General features: G+C 38.0%; 1 protein-coding gene across 1 annotated transcript in view; it reads left to right on the top strand.

The window, feature by feature from the left end:
- PIK3C2G (phosphatidylinositol-4-phosphate 3-kinase catalytic subunit type 2 gamma) overlaps nucleotides 1-20977 on the top strand; it is a 195756-nt gene that overhangs the window by 80760 nt on the left and 94019 nt on the right. The window contains exons 16-17 of the mRNA XM_017823912.1: nucleotides 6989-7082; nucleotides 8196-8290. Coding sequence (XP_017679401.1) covers nucleotides 6989-7082; nucleotides 8196-8290 — 189 coding nt within the window. The remainder of the gene's footprint in view (nucleotides 1-6988; nucleotides 7083-8195; nucleotides 8291-20977) is intronic.

Raw genomic sequence — 20977 nt, 5'->3', positions numbered from 1 at the left:
CCAGACATATTTGTTAACCAAGAAACCAGAATGTTTTCTTCAACCTTTTTTTTTTCTTTTTTTTTTTTTTACTGGCACACCTAGAGTGCACTTGCAGCCCTGTGAGGTGTCATGACTAGGAATCAGGAAAATTGAACTAGAATGAGAAAACAGCCACCACAGAAGAAAGTGTGTTGTTTTCCAGCATTGTGAATGGCTGCAACAATTTTGAAGAGAGAACTTTTTGACGTAGATTGTGGAGGTGAAGACATAACCTCCCTGGTAGGATTAGACATTTTCCTAGGAACTTCCTGCTGGATTCTAACTCTGTCAGGGCAATTGCACAGGAAAGGACATTCCTGTAAAATCATGTGTCAAATCAGTGGTGTCAAAGGGACTGCCTTATTTAATTCCTTGTATGGAGCAGGCAGAGTAGGGGAAGATATGACTCCACCTACCTCTCCTTGACCGGAGAAGATGCCTTTGGTTATAGAATCACTCAGCCTTTGAGTTTCACAGTATTATAGTTGATTTTCACTTTTTGTAGCAGAGTAGCTATTGAGTTTCAGAGCTTAAGATATCTAACCAGTAGTAATAATAAAATGTGATAGCTTGAAGACGGATTTTGTTCTTACACCTTTGCAAGCCAAATTGATTTAGAATTGTTGAATCAGATTGCCATTGTTTTAATAAAGGCAGAATTTAAAACGTTCCCTTAGAGTTCACAATGGAATGCCCAACAGAGTATTTATAGATAGAGCAGATCTCGCCCGTTTGCATCTTACTTGTTGCTTGGCTGTAGTTATATATCAACTATGGAGAGCAAACATGGGCTTATGCAAAGAAATAAGATAAGAACAAAGTAACACTCTACTGTTAATTTCATACTTTGATGTACAGAACACACTACTGATAAAGCTCGAAAAGTGCTTATGCTTAATATACATGAAATTTAGTGATAACTTAGATGGGGTTGTATGCACTGGTAGGAATAGACAACTCTTTATTTTAGGCATCAGAATGTGATGAATTCTTTTTTTTTTTTTTTCCAATTCCTTTAACCATTTTTAGCTTTCTTGGCAATACATACGAAGGTACTACGGCCAAAAACTACAACAGGACAAATAATAGACAACTATGTGGGATATGGCATGCTTTCTGTGCATAAATATGCAATCCTGTCAGGAGGCTAAATCTGTAAATAATCACATTTTCCATGGTTTAGTCTTTAGTTTTAATGCAGCAGAGAACAAAGTTTGTCTCTGAGGTGGGAAGAACCTTCTAGATCATACAGGTTTCAATGAAAAACTACTTTTGTTCCTTTCTTCCTACTCTTGTTCTCTCCTAGGATATGGTTTACCATATGGTCTCCATGACATCCTAAACTTAGTTGTTTCAGTCAGAATTTCCTGTAGAAAAATCTATATAAGCATCTTTTAAAGTATGTTTTCTGCGGGTAAATTCAACATATCTGTCTGCCAATCAGCCAGCCAAAGCAATTGCTGGTGAATATGACTGTGATCTGTGCAGTGTGTGGGGATGGGGAGGGTTCATGTGACTCCTTGTAATGAAGAGTGAATATGTGACTCTTTTTCAACAGAAAATTATGAAAATACAGTGTCCTTTTAACTGATGGTATTTTTTATCTTTCTGTACTTTCTTTTAGTTCTTACTGTTTTCTAGTCCTTACACACTCCCTCCCTGTTTTATTTAGAAGCCCTCAAAGGAATGAAAAAGAACACCAACAGAAAGTTCTGCTAATGTTGTCTGTAAGCTGAAACTAAATAATTATTCTGGTAGTTTGTTCTTTCTTCCTGTCTGTTTACTTTTTAAATACTTAAAACTGCCTCACAAAACTTATCTGTCTATTCTTTTAAACAATTCTTCCATATTTTCTCTCCTGGCCCAGTTGCACCCATCAGGGACATGATACCCTTTACTACTTAGAGGGTTTTTTGTTTTCAGTTGGTATCTTCATTCCAGTAGGTTTGCTAGCTCTGCTTTCCTTGCTTCTGCCGGACTTAATAACATGCATTTCACTGGACTGAAGTCCTTCTTTTTTGAAAACGCAACAGAACTTAAAATGTGAAGGGAATTGCAGATGAAGGGAATTGCAGAAATATGGGGCATATTATAAGTCTCCAGCTTAAAAGAAGGCCTGTGAAAGGCCATACTGTTCTCTACAGAGATCCTCACATGCCAGAAGATGTAGTGAATTGTACAGTTCCATTGACCTGACAAATATATTTCAGCATAGGGTTATTTAAAACAGCACAGAAAAATTAGGATAATAAAACTGTTAAAAATGAAATGCACATCTATTTCTCATTTACAGTCAACTCACCACTGGCAGATGCTAAAACCTCCAGAGAATTTCACAAATCCACAGGATGCCTCAGCAGTGCTTAGCTTTCTGTTTGAATCTGATTTAGCTGAAAGGTACAGCTAGACAAATAGCTCCCGACTGGCTGTCTATATGAAAAGAATGAAACACTGAAAGTTGTCCTTACTTCTTAAGCAAGTTGTAATCTATGCTTATCCAGCTCAAAATTCATCTTTTACAAAAACAGTCTTAAAGTCTTGAGGGAAACCTAATAATCTACAGCTACTTAGAAGTTAAAGAATGGGTGGCTGTCAGTCGTTGGCATCATGCAGGGAGGGAAGAACAAAACAGCAAAAATAAATATCAGAGTAAAAGAGTTTCACAATTTATGGAGAATCCAAGGCGTGAGAGGAGCTGTGAAGGGGAAATTTGAAGTCCTGCATGGTGTGACCTGTTAATAAAGACTAAACTCAAAACCAGTAATTTACATATTGTTTGTTATTCAGAAGAGTCTTTGAGTGTGTAAGCCTGGAACAAACTTGCAAGAAATCACAATCTCTGTTGTGGAACATGCATTACCTGAAGAGAGAACAAATAAAGTTTGTTCTCTCAGAAGAAGAAAGCTACAAGATATTACAATGCAGCAAGGCAAATAAATGGGGAATCTGTAGTTCTGTTCACTGAAGTATTTGTTGACCAAAGGTCATTTATAGAGAAAAAAACCCAAAACAACTAGAAGTAAATGGAAACCTAGAACTGGGTGAAAAGTACCATTTAATTTGCTTTTTTTTCTAGCTAAATTCTCAGATGTTTTAGTGAAAAACGTAAAACAGCTAGAGAAGATGAGTCCCCAAATGTCCTGCTTCTCTGAAGCCGTTGTCAGAGGCCACATGTCAGGAATCTGACAATCTGTGGTTCAAATCCTTTGCAAAACTGATCTGATGTGGACAATCTGCACTGCAGATGAGCTCCTCTTTCTTGGGCATGTACCCTTAAAGACTGGAATATTGAATTTGTTGTCATAAAGTCGTCTCACTTCTCTGCTTTCAGAGTTTTCAGTAGGTTTAAATAATTGCATATTCATTGTAGGAAGCCCTGGAAATTAGCTGTCCTCTAATATCCAAACTATGAAGCTCTTTTTCTTAAGCCTGAAGGGATTTCTCTTGCACTGAGTCACAGAGCCAAAAAATCAATTATTTGTGTCCTCTAATCAAGAGCAATTTATGGATTATTAAAATCAGATTTGATGCAACTCAAATGTTTGCAAGATTATTCACTGGAAAAAAAACCTTCCAGCCCTAATTAATTACCAGCCTACAAGATGGCATAGTTTCCAGGCATTTGAAGGGTAGATTTTTTTACTCAGATCTGCTTCTAGACCATAACCTATTACTGGCTTTAGCAAATAAACTGATGTATGTAAGCACGAATAGCATAAGCACCATGTAATACTAGTGGAGTTCATAAGAATTTTCCATAATTCTAATATTTCTTAGGATGTTAAATTTTTGCTCAAATACAATTGCAAGGGGTGAAACAAATAGAATTAAATATTGTACCTGTGTACAGTATTTAAATACAAATTAAATGTTGTACCTGTTAGCTGTTGTAGCTGTGGCCCTGAAGAACACTGAAATTCAGGGGAGCACTGGCTATTAGATCCAGGGCTCAACAGTTTGTCAGGTAGTTAAAAAAATGTGCTAACTGCCCATTCTGTTAAAAAGACTCAACTAAGCCTCAGGCTGACCTGGAGATTTACAAGCTGATGGAAACATTTTAGTAACCAGGACTAACAAATTACCGAAATCTTATTCAAAAAGAGTGACAAGAGCCACGTTTCCTGAAGTAAATTGCCCTGCAGATGTTTCACCACAGTGCCCGTGGGTTTGAACTCATCATTATCCTAATCACATCTCCCTGTACTGCTTCTGGTAACTTACTTAGAGCCCCAATTTTGACTTGCAGCAAATTAATTCTAAGTAAATCAAATGTTAGCTGTTGAATTTTCTGGAAAGTTTGGGATTCAAATAATTTTGTTATTCTTTGTTTAGCTGGAAAAAATAAGAGTTTCCCTCATCATAGCACTGCATATATATTTAGATCTTGGCTGCTAGTAAGGACAAGCTGTAACTAATAACATTTTTCTGCTTGACTTGGTGCCTCTGTGAAATGTATTTCACTGTTCAGTAACCTGTTGAACTAGGGGAGAAGGGAAAGGGAAAGACTAATTTCCATATTATGTGCACATGCTTGGCGCATCACCCTTTGGAGCAATTTCATAATTAGAAAATAGGATGATATGAAAGAGATTTTTTTTTTAATATATAGATCTCCTTCAAATATGTTTTTTTTCTAAATAGCCACATGAATATTAAAGTAACAACTTCTCATTCCTAATAGGTTGCCTAAAATAAATAAATAAAAAGACCATAAGCATTGCAGAAGATGCTAATTTGGGCCTGTCATGATAATTTATTTGTAATGTATTCCTCCTCTCCCCATCAAGGCCCTCTCAGCACTATACAAAGAATTATAAAGTGTATTAGAAACATCATCAAATATGTAGCATAACATACAAACAAAATAATAAAACCAGACCTGAGCTGCATTGTTAAAAGGGGGGTTGAAAGTGCTACAGGTGGCAGCTGGTTGCAGCCCAGAAAACCAGGCCTTTCAAGTAAGTCCAGCTGTTCACTGTTTGTTTTTCGATTTTTTTAAATCAAAATATCCACAATTTTATTTGATGGCCTGTATAGTTAATTCACTGATCAAAGCATACGTACTGTTTTGCTTCAGCTTGTTTTACTGAACTCAAAAGCTCAAGATTCGAGCAGCAGGTGCCACTATACTGCTGAGCACTCAGCTTTACAACTTCTTCTCTTTTTATCTTGATAGCAATGGGCAGTCATTGCTCCAAACACGGCGTTGTCTCCTTTGTTTCACTTCTGATTTTCATTTCTGTTGGGTATATTGTTGGCAAAAGGTGCTGGATGGGAAGGGGGGAAGAGAGCAGTCTGGTTTTGTGCTGAGCTCCTGACGCAGTAATACTGTTGGCCTGTGACATCTTCTGCCATGCATGATGGTTCTGATTTCACTTTCCTCGGAGTGAATTGTCAAGATAACCCCTAACACGTCCTTTAGTCATCATTTTTATGTGTACCTAGACTGCCAAATCAGAGATTTTCCAAAGACCCTGACAGCCATATCAGTTCAGAAGGGAGAGATTTGCTGCTTTCTGTGGGGCAGGTGCTTGCCCTCAAGAGAACTGGATCAAAGCCCAGCAGCTCTTCTGAACATTATCCAATTGACTGGGGTGCTGTTTGAAGACATTTTTGCCCCTTAGGCAGAGATGATCCTTCTTGCAGCTCTGGTAGCTGAACGGTCTCTGTCAACAATTCCAGTTTGCTTCAGGAGAAGACAGAAAAGATTCTTGGGATGGCAATGGGCAACATGCAAGTACTGATTCACAGATAAGGGTGACACCACATAGAAGACACACACAGAAGAGCAAATCAGTTCTTTTCCTTGTAAAAGCAAAACAGCAGCAAACTCCCTGAATTTGAAGAAATCCAGGCAACTTCTGTGTACCTGAAATTCTCCGTGTATGGAATCATGGAATCATTAAGGTTGGAAAAGACCTCCATGATCATCGGATCCAACCTTTAATGATTAATGTCACAATTGCAAAATGTGAAAAGGTAGCAATTATTTTTTATATTTTCAAAAGAAGTTCTTGAAATATTATTTTTTGGCTTTCAAATGTTAGAAGAGATACTGTACACCTTTTGCTTTTTTTTCCTCTAAAAAGAGATAAAATGGTCTCTTGAGAGTCAGTTTCAATCAGTCAGATTGCATCAAAATTTCATTCTCTTTTAAAGAAAAATGTTTTTTACCAATTATATTATCCAGCCTTCTTTCTCTGTGTTACCCCTGCTGCTGTACTATGTTATCCTCTTATTTCCTTTTTACAGTCAGAGCTCTCCATCACAAAATCTATAATAGGCTACAGCCACTCTGGTTTCAACCAGAATTGGTTGAGAATGCAGCTTATGCTGAAAACTCAAACATTTTCCCATCAAAAATGTCTGTTTCACTGACTTGGAGCCTTTCTGGGGGGAGATGTTGGTTTTTTACTCAATTTTGCGTTAAAAAAACTAAAACTAAAAAAACCAACCCGTGTTTTCAGTTTCAAAATTACTTCTGTTTAAAAAGTATTTTTGATTTTTTTATGATACAATCCAGATAAGCTGATATTAGAGTAAATTATCTGAAATGAACCCATTTGGTATGGGAAATCTCAAACTTCTCTGTTGTTGCTCAGAACAAAAGAAGTCTTAAAGTTGAAAGTTCCCATGGCACAGAAATTTCCTATTTCAGGTAAGTAAGAGCAGCAAGAGATCTCTAATTTACTTCATATCTCAGGAAATTACAATACATGGTAGCTCAAATTAAAAAAGGTATTTGAAGATCAGGTTGGGTGTTTTTCCCCTCTATGACACTGTAACAGTCAATCCAATTAAGTTATCTGTAATGTTTCTTGACTCTCATTACAATAAAACACATTAATTGATTTTTTTCGTGTTCAATTTTGAGAGAAAACCATTTTTTCCAACATTTTGTATCAGTGAGAGCTCAGGAGATCAGTGGATCAGTAGCTCTTAATGATACCTCTTTATCTTGCTCTAGTTTTCCAGATCAAGATATTCGCAGAAGAGCAGTCCAACAAATAGAAAATATGTCAAATGATGAGTTGTTAGAATACCTCCCACAGCTGGTTCAGGTAAGGAGGAAACTGATAGCCAAGGAAGTGGTCTGCCCTGATCAATAACTTCATTAAATGCTTTTGATTCTTTTGGGTGGGTTGAGACATTGTAAGAGGAGTAAATAAGAAATGCTGGTCACCTGATGCAATTATTGAATTAAAAACAGGGCTGAGGTATAGACTGTTTTCCGCTTCTCTTGGCATGCTGATTGAGCTTTTCTGCATACTACATGAAGGTATTTTCAAGTGACAATGAAAAACAAGAAAAAAGAAATGAAAAATAAGAAATTTAAAAATGCATCTGAACAAGAGAAATTATGCTGTGGTCCCCCAAGCAGGTGGCAGGGCTTCATTGCACTCAAGGAAGCAAGTGGTGTTACCACGAATTGCAGTTTTCTTAATACCATATATACACCAAGAAAATCACTGTCAACGCAGAGTAACCTGGACATTTGGGTGTAGAATTGTCTCTTTAGAGGTGTAAGTTGCATTTCACTAGAAATTAGTGTTTTGCAAGTTATGGCCCCGCTGCTTCCAAAGCACTTGGTGATTGAGTGGATCCTGTGTTGCAACTGAGCAAGAAGGCTTGAAAGTTTTATTCCCTTATTTTGTAACACTGTGCACATGGATGACTTACCATTCCACATTGCAGAGTTTTTTCAGGGGGTGTTTTGTGTGTTTGTGGTGTGTGTATATCTAGATAGATATCTATGTATGCATATATGAGTATATTTACTGTGAAGCAGTGGAACCTTCACAGCTTTACAGCATTCGCACACTAACGTGACCTTTCACATTCCACGGCTTCTGTTTCACAAATAAGTTTGTTTTGCAATGCACATAATCGGATAAAAAATTAAATATAGCATTGATAGTTTTAAGTGGGGGAAGAAAAGCTGCATATTTGCATACATGTTAACACAGCCAGAATCAGGATGGTATCTGCCTGTCTTACAGGTGGTGGCAGATTCTTGTGTCCTTAAGTTTCTTTGCCCATTCCATTGCTAGAGCAAACTCTGTGTGTCTGGTTGCTTCATTCAGGCTAAGCACTGGGTCCTTTCTGATTATTTTTGTTATAAAGACACAAAAGCTGGCATAAAATTGATTCTTAATATCAATTTATCTGTTAAGGTACTCAAGTTTGAGTGGAGTCTTGAAAGCCCTCTAGTGAAACTCCTGCTGAATCGTTCCCTTCAGAGCATCCAAGTAGCCCATCAACTTTACTGGTAAGATCATTTGCCAGTGCTATCATAGTAATTTTCTGTCACAGTGAAATTTATCCATGATTCTGTTGGTGAAAAACTCTCTTTTGGTTTAAAATCGACAGAAAATGTAGGTTTTTGCTCTTTTTTTATTCTGCTTTTAGTGCACGGGTGAATTGTATGAAAGACCTACTTATATCTGCCTTCATCCTGCCCCCAGGTGGGAGGGAGAAGGGGAGGTTCTGTTCATTGGTAGTTTTCTGCATTTTTTGGTTTGAGCCAAAATAGTCTTCCTTAAAATTTGTGCTCTAAGCAGTATTGGCTTACTTATAAAGAATGCTCCTCTGACATCTCCTGAAGTTATCAGAATTCTCATTTATGTCTAAGTATCTCTTGTACCCCTTTGCATCTGAGACTGACTTGTGATGGTAGAGTTTCCAGTAGTTCCTATTCTGATACAATATAAGGAGCCCTCTAATTGTATTATTGCATGGGGTGGTTATTCTCTTTGCTGTGCTGTTACCTCAAGACTCTCTGAATAAAAATGTGGCTTTCTGACATCTGAACATCTGCCCTGTGATCTGAAAATTAAATTCTCGTGTGTTTTCTTTTTTCTCCATCTTTAGTAATGATGGATGAACTGAGCTTTCATTTACAGTTCAACTGGTTCAGAACCCTTAAAGCAAAAGCTTTCCTCCCTGCAAAGGAGAGACAGCAATTTTAAATGTAATCATTGGGTTGATGAAGTGTGGGGTCAGGAAGAGCATAGATCATACTTTCATACCTGCACAGTTTCTGGAAGTGTTAGTGGGGATAAAACAGAATTATGAATGTGTTTGTTTTACTGAAATGAGTAGGATAACAATAATGTGCCTAATGAGCATATCTGTCAGATTAAGTGGAACCACATTTAACAAGGTATTTTTTCTGGCAGTGCCTGAAACATGCCCAAGGTGATTTCTGCTAATATTAAACTTAGTCACACTGGATTTAAAATGTCCAGTCTGGAGTTCTTAAATATGCCCCAAGAGTTGGTAGTTTTCCTGTGCAATTAGAAATTAGTCTAGGGTTCAGTGGACAGGGGAACATCATTGGTTTGCCTGTGCCTCTCTTCCTCTCAGAAATAAAATGACTGACTATGGTATTCTTCCTCTTTGCAGTGTAGACCTGTGTAAATCCCTGCTTTTCCCCAAATTTTGCTCAAGCTCTCTAATATTATAATGTTAGGTAATATATAGCAGATATTCCATCCTGAATAATATATATCGTTATCTGACACAGTGCAGTTTTTTGTGGCAAAATACATTTATTTTATCCCCAGCTTAATATGTAGCATAATGATACCCACATCAAGTAGATTATTTCTCAAGGTTCATGGTATTTTCTGCCTTTCAGCTGGTAATAGGCCTGTTCATTCTGAGTACATCTTTTTTTAGGTGTTCTTTTCAAATCTCTTAAAATTTTGCTACTTGTGCTCATCACAATATATGCTTTTATTTTCTTGATTACTCTGCTCCACCATGTTCTTCAGCAGTAAATTGTTTTCTACCTAACATTCCAATTTATGCAATTATTCATATTCTTGTTCCAGTATTTAAAAGGTGGTTTCCCAAGCTATAAATTCACTTACAAAATTTAACAGTAACTTCATGAGTTTTATTAATAAATCCTTAAATAATTAATAAAGGCTTTCCTTCACAAATTGAATTTCAGTCCTAATAAAAGAACTAAGGGAAAACAGAGGTTTTCTTCTGCTTACCTCTAAAGAGACTTTTAAAAGAAGCTCCATGAATAAATAATGTGAGGAACACATGTGCATGCACACTCACACAACTTCTTTTGACAAATGAGATTAGTTTTTATTCTCTTCTCAAATGTTGCATTCTGTTTCATTACCAAATTAGAGATTGAGAAGCAAGGACTGGCAAAAACAAACTTTAGCAACAAGTTTATATTTATTTTTAATTGTGATTACCATTCTACTATTCAATAATGCAACATTGTGTACACTGTATCTCCCAAAATAAAACTTGGATAACCAGAAAACTGGTGATGTGATTTCAGAGCCACAGGGGAAAAGTCAACTGATTTTAACTTCCATGTTTTACAACATTGTTGTAAATCTAGAAACTAGTTACCAGAAATGGTGGTGACACTAACTTATTTTAGTGGCAAATATTATTTGTAATAGTGTGTCAGTTATTGAAAATTGACTCAATTTCTCTGATAGACCAGAGATAATCAGCTACCCAACAATGGTGTATCAGCTCATCATCTTTTTAGTATTAAGGTTGAGTAGTAAATTGTTAACTTCTTTCCATCAAGTAGTTTCCATCAAGTTTGTTTGACGATTTTATTTAAAATTTATGGGACAGTAATTGTCAAAGGTGGACAGAACAGAGAGAATATTCATTCTTGGGACACATCTGTTGTAAATCAGGATACTTTCAGTCTGTTCTCTGCTTGTGTCTGCTGCAGATTTGTTCCATTAATTCTGCTATTGAGAATGCAAAGGATCTTACAACTTATTTGGGTGTTTGGGTTTTTTTCTTATCATGTGTGACTTCCCCTCCCCTAAATTCTTGAGGAATTTAGGCCATCTGCATCCATCAGTGTTTCAGCTCCTCTTTGGTTCTTCTAAATGCACTCCCCTTCCCAAGGAGTCTAAAAATTCCCCATGCACACACAGTGCCAGCACAGGACACGTGTACCACTTAAATCCCGTTTCAGTTTTATTTCAGGATGTCCATGGGACATGGAGAACTGTCCCAATATCTTCTAGAAATTCTCTCTGATTCTAGTCTTTTTCCACCAGAGCTCTTGGAGGGGAGAAGGCTAGAGCAAGTTTTCCCAAGCCCTGGAGCTATTAAGGAGAGGCTGTAGGAGAGGCTGTTGTTCAGCCTGGAGAAGAGGAGGCTCAGGAGAGACCTCCTCACTCTCTACAACTCCCTGACAGGAGGTTGGAGCCAGGTGGGGATTGGTCTCTTCTCCCAGGCAACTATCAGCAAGACAACAAGAGGGCATGGTCTTAAGCTGTGCCAGGGGAGGTTTAGGTTGGATATTAGGAAGAAATTCTTTACAGAGAGAGCAATCAGACATTGGAATGGGCTGCCCAGGGAAGTGGTGGATTCTCCATCCCTGGAGGTTTTTAAGATGAGACTGAATGTGGCACTTAGTGCCATGGTCTGGTAACCACGGCAAGGTTGGATCAAGGGTTGGACTTGATGATCTCAGAGATCCCTTCCAACCCGGCTGATTCTATGATTCTATGATTCTATTCTAAATGACAAGTTATTAAACTGGTTCTAGCAAAGCCCAGAAGTTGCTTGAGGGGAAAGAAACCTGCTGTGAACCCCTTTGGGCCCTTCTGCTTGCTGAAAGTCGCTGTTTATCTCCTCGTGACTTGATGTTTCACACACAGGTGGGTTTATGGCAGCTTTTGTGCTGGAGTTTTAATGCACCCCTCCGTCTCTGGCAGCCTGCCAGTCGTTTTCCCTCCTGCTTGAGTGGTTTTTGGCTTTTAGCTACTGTCACAGGTGGCAGCTGCAGAGTAGAATGGGAACAGCTGGCTGGGGCAGCAGGTGTCCAGGAGTGTGTCTCACAGATGGTTGCCTTCCACGGGAGGATTGAATAACAGGGAGAATTACGGTGTCCTCTAGGATCTGTGGCAGCTGCTTGAAGGTGGTGCTAAGAAATAGGTTCCACCGTCATGGAAAAGTACAGTGTTTGTAAATTCTGCCAGAACACGAGAGTCTGGTGTGCTTAGCTAAAGAAAAGAAAAAGTCAGGTGAAAACCTTGCTGAAGGCAAAATGTCCTTTTTTAGCTTGTCTTCTAAGTCAATAAAACTTTACAGAACTTTCCTTGTTTTTGGCATTTCTCAACTACATTTTGACTGACAATCAAGAGAAAAGAGAGTAGTCTTCTATCTTTTGTAGTCCACAACTTGTAGAAAAGGAGGAATGTGGGATTAAAAAGGAACTCTTAGTGGAATCCAGCACACTGAAAACAATGTGAATCAGACTATTGATTTCATGACTAGAACATAATATTTTATTTTTATTTCTTTTTTCTGTATGAAAAGCCCTGTAAGAAGCAAAAAGAACGCAAGCAATGTATAAAAGTTTAAAAAGACCCCAGTTACATTTTCTGCTACTGGGAGGTTTGTACCTCAATACTTTCTTTTCCAAATTCATTACCGCTTAGTTTCATTCAGCACTGGAACAATAGATTATTGTTTCATATTTTCTAAAAGGAAATATATTTTAAACTGTCAGAACTGGTCTATGTTAACCATAATTTATTTAAAGACTTCAAAAGAAGGGATAAATCAAGCAGATACTCATCTGTCCAACACTCTCAATTATCTGAACATTAAACAGGCAGCCATCCTCCAGCTCTTCCTCTTCCTGCATTATGGTGTCTTTCCCTGACAGTCAGAAGTTATCAAGTCTGCTAATTATTAAATGAACTTCCTAAATAGCTGTGCAGAGCACGTTGAAAAGCCCAGCCCATTAAAATGACATGAATGTAAATACAAAAGACATCTGTTTTGGTTTTGTGGTAATTTAGTCCTTCTTACTGATCAGAATGAAAAAATAACTTAATCATATGTATAACTTTAAACCTATGAAAAGCCAGTCTATGTTTGATTCAACCAAGTGATGATTATAAATTTCATTGGGATTCAGAGTACTTGATGTGATCATTATTATGTTTTGGAGTGCTGAGAACCCCAGCCTTAGATGACACCTAGGGATTTTAGTTCTGAACTCAGAATTATTACTTATGAAATGCCAGTCATTTGGAGACCTTTTTTTCTGTAGCAATTTATGTGTATAGTAAATAGCACCATTAGAGCATTATTTTTGTGAGATAATTATTCAACAGTCTACTGTGCTAAGTGCTTCATTATTAGTCATGTGGGACTTGGATTATTGCCTTGGAAAACAGACTGATAATTATTTTGTTTCCTAATTTACAGACTTTCAATTTTCTCAGACTCCAGTTTTAGAAAAAAAATGGTGTCAAATGAAACAAAGAGATTTGTTGTGAGCAAGCACAAAAGAGTAACACAACTGTTGGGTTTGACCTTCAGGAGTTACAGACTGAGTGGGAAAATGGTACATTTAAATCAGCAAAACCACATCTTACTTTTAATTAAACACATTGGAAATTTTAAGAAAAAAAACAGTATTTTAGACTCACTTTTTGCCAGCTCTTAAGAAAGAGGAGTGAACTGGCAGGGCCCTCAGCTGGAATTGATAAAAGCAGCTACTAACTGCTGTCAGTGTCTGGCTGTGGGTCTGTCAGTACTGCCCAATAAAAGAGGACTGCGGAGCAAGACCAAGTGCTAGACCTTTGGTCTGCCATAATTCCTAACAGCTGCCTTCCTCTCTGGCCCCTTTTGGGACTGCTTTTTTTCCAAGATAGCACTGGAATGCAGTTTGGGAACGGTTCACTCCGGGAACCATCCCTAAAAGACAAGGTGGGCAGAAGTGCTTCAGCTTTGACACACTCTGTCCTGCGGCACCGCTCCCCCCGTGCTTGCACGCTGACGTGAACCCCGGGAGGTGGATAACCCTGACCCTCAGCCTCTCGACCTCTCTGCCATTTGTGTACTATAACATAGCCATCACAGTGTTCCTGAAACTCTGGGCTCAGACACACACACACAGATTTATCTGTTGTGACCACAGGGTGTAGCACACGAGCCCCAGGGAGACCCAAAGCCCACCAGTGTGTGGTGAACATTCAGCCTGGGTGCTGCAGGAAGAACTCACCCTACTCCTTCTGTGCCCTTTGATTCCAGGTCCAGGAGGTGCTCCATGGCTCTCTTAATCTTCTAAGCATACCCCAAAAAACAGATAAGAAATGGTTTGCCTGCTAGAAATGATACAGGCAAAGCTTCAGGCACATTGGCAGGTGTTTTACCCTTTGGTAGGAATTTAGGAATTTAAGTTGCTTTCTATACTTTTCTATATATAAAGCAGGGAAGTCTGAATCTATACCCCTTTGCAGTTCATGAGACTCTTTCCACTGATTGTAGTAGACTTTTATTCAGGCAGTTATTCTCTGGGACTGCCTTGCTAGAGCTAAGTTCACTTATTTTATTTAAATGGCTTTGCACATAACGTTTAGGTGTTGCAGATGCTATGATTTCTGTTTAAAAATGAAATATTCTGGCATATTCTGACTGAAGCGATAACATTTTAAACTTTCAAAATTCAAAAAGAAGAAAGAAAAATGAAGATAAATTCCAAGGAATTAAAAATCAAATTGGAAAAACTACTGGTAAAGGTTAACAAAGAATTTGAATATGGTATTTTAACATTTTGAATATAAAGAGGGAGTTAGTTTTCCCATGCTGTTAAAAATTACAGCTTTTTGAAAAAGGAATCTCTTTAAAAACTAATAAAGCAATCAAAGCTATGCCTTTTTGTAATTTAGTTAATATAAGATAATCTGGTGAGTCCTTGACAAAGGACATAAGTAACATACTTTTGCATGTGTCTGGTTTTAATTATTTTAATGATTCTTAGTAGAATGAATGTGTTCTTGAATGTCTAGAAGTCTAGGAATGTTAGTTGTTTTTCCAAATTGGGTGTAAGTACAAAAAGGAAGAGGTGAGGCTCCCTTGTGATCATATATCAAGGTGAGAATGGAGTGAGGGATGATTGTTCACATCATTAATTGTATTTGTGCAGGCACATTGTCAGCTTCACTAAATAAGTTGCTGAACATAGAGATAACTCTGTGTGTGTCCCACCTTTGGAACAGAGGAAAGTCTGTGCCAAAAGTCATATTCAAGGAGGATTAACATTGTCAAGTGCAGCATAAAAAAACCTGTAAATGTCAGTTATTAATACCTGTTACTGGAATGAAAAAACACACCACTGTGTGTGTGTACAAGTGAACCTACTTAGAACTGCAAAGATAAACTAGAAAAGGTGGAAGAGTTCTGAAAATCTTTAATTCTTTTAATTGTTTCTTGATTTATAAGACAGCACTAAGGAAAATGTTTTTCAGTACATCGTTTTTTCAAACATGGCTTGTCTGATTTATTTTGGGTTTGGCTCCTTTTACATTTGGAAATGCTCAATCTGACAAATCTAGTTTTTTGGTTATGCCAGAAAACTCCCTACAAGCTTCAAGTCATATCTGTCATAACCCCTCCAGTAATGTAACTGCATATGAAAGATGGGTGTGTGTTTTGGATATCCTCTGTAGAAAGGATTGCACAGACCATTTTGGTGGCCTGTTAGGATGCCTCTGATGCTGGGATGTGATGGACTGTAATGACTCACTTGTGTATGGAACAGGACTGAGGAAGCAGAGCAGTTGTTGGTGAGGAAGGGATTCAGAGCAGGGCTCTGTGCAGCTGTCACACTCAGCTTTCATCTGTGCCTTTCATCTTTTTTCCATTAAAAATGTTTTATTGTTGCAGCGTTCAAAAAACAAAAGAATAAGCCAAAATCTTTCCTGGCGGATACCTCACGTAATCTCTGCTCATCCCAGAGGAACATTTGGGGATGTAAACCAGAGTAGTAATAAATCAGGAAAACTTTTGACAAAACATTCATCTAGCTCTGTGACTTCAAATGGATAATTTTCAATCATGAATTTGATGGATGTGGCGTAGTTTTGTTATTTTATACTGTGAAAGACTGCTGGAAAGAGATGACTGAAAGTAATCCCAGCAGCTGTGTCTTTACACTGCAGTTTGCTTTAGGGATTCATTGAGCTAGGCCAGTATTGAGTGACCAACTATAATAATCTGATATGTCCAAATCATGAATAAAAACAGTAGCTGCAATTTAAGGATGATGCAGATTTCCCAAATGATGTTGTAATGATTTTGGAGACTGAAAGTCTCAGCTGGAAAACAAACAGCGTGGAGACTCTCTTGTGATTCTCAGCTGAGCAGCTGGTGCTGTGTTTCACTGGGGAAGTGTTGCCTCTGAAGCCCAGAGCAATCCTGCAGTTGAGAGGGGTCCTCCAGTGGGCTGCTTCTCTGCTGCAAAGTCGTGGTGGTACCTGATTCTGATTGCTGAGGTGAAATGCAAGGGAGAGTATGCCTCACTTCAGATTTTTCAGATATAATATGTACAAATTTTTAATGTTCTTTGCATTTCGAGCTTCCGCTTCCAGGGTTTACCTTTTGCGAATGTTTGGAAACAATTCCATTATTATTTCCTTTGTATAAAGCCTTTTTTTTTCTATAAATGGCAATTATTGTATGCAAAATGAGTCTTCAGATGTTTCAAAATCGCATCAGATTAGGTAAAACATTTTATTAGATTTGTTCTGTTATAAATCCTTTTCTCTTCCCAGCTTAGCAAGCTTTTGTGTTTTAACTATAGCCATTTTAACCAATTTCTGGCAAAATTCGTCTTGAGCTGCCCTAGAGAGTTGTTTTCAATCCATTTTTTCATTGAATGCACATTGCACAGCTCTTGTCTCATGACTTGAATAAATGCAGTTCAGGCCCTGATTTTATTGGATAGATATGTTTGGACTCCTCATTTATGGTTAGGCAGTTGATCATAGCCTTGTCTGACAGGTTGGAGTTTTGTAAATCTTTCCTGTTTCTGAACACTGCCAGTGAGAACTTTAAGGAAGAGTATGAATAAACAGAGGCGTCAAGTGGATATAGGATATTCAGTGTAATGAGTTATTGGTCGTGTTAATGTTGCTGTCAGTTGTATGTTTCTGTGGTTAATATTTCTAGGTTTAGTCATCGTTATCTGTCAGAATGAAAACTGAGCCTTGGACCTTTGCCTAAGTAACTGGAACATTAGAAAAAAAACCAGAATCACGAATTAGACATTTTTGAAGGTGTTCTACCAGTACATGACTTATCAGAAAATTACTTTGTAACTTTCTTCAATTTTGGGGAATTTTTCTGAGAAAAGAGTTCACTAATGTAAGCCCAAATATTATTAGTAACACGTTTTAAATAAATCAGTAAACTAGAATAAAAGGCACTATTTCTACGGAGGAGAGGGAGAGGATTGATAAAAGGATAAAAGTGCAGAATTATTATTATTCAGTATTTTTAGATGTTTGCAGATGATGAGTATTTCAGGATTAAACTCATAAACCCCTCGCTGTTTGAAAATATTTCCCTAAGCATTAATTACTTTCTGAATGCTCACCCGTATTCAGTGTTATATTAGTCTGTAATCATAATGTTGTCATTTGGACAGCGACCAAATTAAAAATAAGCTGAGAGAGGAAAGAAAGGACTGTCAGATGAGTTGTCTTTGCATAGCTCTTCTGCTTGAACAACACTGCAATCACGTTGTAATAACCTACATTTAAGTAACAGAATTACTCAAGGGGCCATTGTCTCACATCATCTCATTCAGTGTTCCTGGGCTAAGAACCCACTCAGTTGGAACTGGTGTGTGTTAGGCCCTTGAATTAAACAGCAGAAAGTGACCAGTGAATCTAAAAGAATTAAAATCCATTTCAAATCTAGAGCCTGTAAAATTCTACCCAGTAGTTCATACAAGCAGTAGGCGTCTCAGTCAAAAGACAGAGAGCTGAATCGTTCTTTAGGTTTCTCTATGGTGTCTGTCAAACACACAGAATACTGTTTGGTAAAGTTTATGGCATTATTTTTTTGTTTCAGAAATAAAACCAGGCTACAAGGATTGACTTTTGCCTGTGAAGGGCCTTTATTCCCAAATAAAGGTATTCAGAGATATTTTATCACGGTATTGCATCAATGGTGGGTGGCTGACAGTAATGTAAAGTAGTTATTAAGGATTTTAATTTTTTTTTTTGAAAAATGTTCATCAAAATCAAAGCTTTTCACAGAACCATTGAGCTTAGATGCAAACATTCAGATGGTATGTGAAATGCCAGATGAAGCTGGAAAAAAAAGTCTTAATACTTATGCTTGTCACTGGGCGTGTGGAAGAGACTCGTGGCTGAGATAGCCCAGAGAGTGCCACACTGAGCTAATTTTGAATTATTTGCTTCCCTGCTGCCCCTTGTTGAAAATTATCCCATCTATTCAAAAGCAAATCACCAGCTTGTTTTCAACTCAACTTAGAGGACGCTCAATGCCTATTTTAAGGCAATCCCCAATGTAAAGGTTGTTATATCAGGCACATCTCCTTCTCTTGGTGTTCATCTGAATTGCTTAAGCCTAAACCATTAACAGATTGTCTTATTTCTTGGCTTGAAAGCACACCATCTTTTAGACATAATGATTTATGAAATACCATTGGTATCTCACCTGTGCATTATGTCACCTGGCTGCTGTTCACTCCTGGCTGTTACTTGAGGGGAAAACCCATTTGTTTATGTTAAGAAATAAAAAAAAAAAAAAAAATAAAAAAATAGTGTTATGAAGTGAAGGTTGGGTTTTAAGTGGGATAAATTGCTGGCAGCATATATACAGGAAATTATTTGTTCATAAATTTGATCAAAGCCTCAGTGCTGGAGTAGCTCTTGCTTTTCAGTTGTCTTTCTTTCTTTCCACTGAAAATTTCAAATGGTGAATGCAAATCTGTTTCTATTCATACTTTTTTTTCCTACTCAGTTCAGGATTTAGTGGACAGCAGCAAAATCATGTGCTGGTTGTTGACCTCATACAAAGAAAGATCAGAGGACCGAATTTCCAAGTCATAGTTGAGCCATGCAAGCAAAGCCCAGTGGAATATTTCCAGGGTGGTGCAGGTTCTGCTGTGTGGATAAACAGATGTAAAAAAAAAAAGCCAGCATCTTTTGATAGTGTTCTTAACAGTATTAACAATGAGAAAATTGCAGAGGTGACCAATTTGAAGATGTTTTAGGAGGTGGCTTTTAGAGACTGCCTGGCCCAAACTAGAAAAAGTATTTCTCTACTGCTGACTGTTCTTGCTTCCCTTATAAGAATCTAGATAAACCGAAGTAAATGAGACATCTTGTTAGTAAAATTAAGAAAAGTCCTCCTCATTAAAAAAAAAGAAAGAGTGCTAAGATAGGTATTAAAATAATATAGCATGAAAAATTAAATGATGCCTCGAATAAAAAAGCACATAGGCAGGTGGATGATCCTTTGAAATCAGTAGCATCCCTCTCTCACAAACTGAGATTTCCTTTCTCATCTAATAGATGGTTTGTAGAGTTAAAATCCTAAATTTAGACGTAAAGGGTGACTCTTAAGTATTTCAGTGTAAACAACAGCGTGGCCTTCAACATATCTCTCAGTAAAATCCTGTTTTATGCGTCTTACGCTTCCTTTTTCTAGCTTGTGTTGCAGGGCTTATATCCAAGTAGATTAAAAAAAAAAAAATTCTCTTTTTTCCCCTTATATAAGTGCTCAGTTTTCATGTTCAGCCTCCCCCAGCAATTGTTCACAGTCTGTCATCCAGTGAAATTAAAATAACTGTTCCCCCAAGGCCTCCTTCTGCTTAATTCCCAAGATTCTTCAAGATTCACTTGGAACTGGGTAGAGGATGTAATGTGCAAAGCACCATGGTTCTGGCAGTTGGAAAGGGTTGAAACTGGGAATTCCCTCCACCTGGCCCTGCAAACATTTCTGTCTCTTCTGCTTCAAGATCCCAGTTCTTCTCCCGGGGACAGAAGTCTGGGTTGGGAAAGGAGGGAATTGCCACAATGTTCCCAGTGTCTGCACAGAAGTGTGGAAGCGTTTGAAGTGATACAAAAGAGGCTTTAGGCAGGCTGAGGAGTGGTCACTGAGAGAACTGAGAAGGATAGCAAGCAAAGTATTTTTATGGGAGGAAGGATGCAGAAAAGCAAGAGGAGAGCAGTCATAAGTAGTGCTGTGAGTAATATAGTTCTGCTGTGTTCTTTAAGAAATAAATAATACTTTTTCCCAGCAGTTAAGTTTAGATTCAGGTGACTTCCCAAGAGAACTGGGGCATCTAGAACCGCTTCTACCAGAAACCATTATTCCCAAGTATAAGCTGTGCTGCTGCTCTTCTTTTTCTATACAGTGTAATTTTGATTGCCTATGTTGCTGCATGTTCCTCTAGAGACCCTTGTGCCTAGAAATGTAACCACTCTGTGCTTCTATCTCAGTCTAAGTTATTGATTCTAGAAAACAAACAGCCATCAACTTCCCTTTTGGAGAAGCCACTGGAGACTTTTACTTGATCGTTTCACACAAATCCTGGCTCTGACTGAACTGTCCTCCTTTGCCTGACATAACTTCACTAAGAACTGTAGACTGTAGGCCAAATAGTGATAAGTGAATAGCCAGCTGTTTGTTCAGAGAAACAGCTCTCTTGTGCATTGCAAACACACAAGAGAATGTTGTCCAGGCAGTGGCATAGGCAAACCCCAATCTCTGCTATTCTATATACAAGACTGACATGTTTTAGACAGTGTAAAGAATAATGTGGATTCTTTGTTTATGCCTTAAAATTAATCTGTGTCACAGAAATTTTGAAGTATTTGCTGTTCATGTGACAGCTGGGCCCTGGCTAGAAGTGCTTGCCAGAAATGATGCTTCAGTTTCAGTGCGGTTGATGGGACTGAAGACAGACCAAAGTGATGTTCACAACTCAGAAATGCAGCTCTTGGCACTTTTACTCATGTCACTGGATAAACAACAGGCCTGTCTGTCATTAGGTCATATCTTTTGAAACCGCCTCGTGTTTTGGGGACTCATCATCATACGGTCAAATTGCACTGCTGTTCCTTCCCCACCTCAGGAACTCTCCCAGCCTTGCTGAGGTCAAGTCCTCTAAACA

Source organism: Lepidothrix coronata, unplaced genomic scaffold (genome assembly GCF_001604755.1).
Source record: "Lepidothrix coronata isolate B3197 unplaced genomic scaffold, Lepidothrix_coronata-1.0 Scaffold107, whole genome shotgun sequence".
NCBI classification, from domain to species: Eukaryota; Metazoa; Chordata; class Aves; order Passeriformes; family Pipridae; genus Lepidothrix; species Lepidothrix coronata.
The sequence above is the reverse complement of the archived record's forward strand: the minus strand, read 5'-3'. Positions and strand labels throughout refer to the sequence as shown.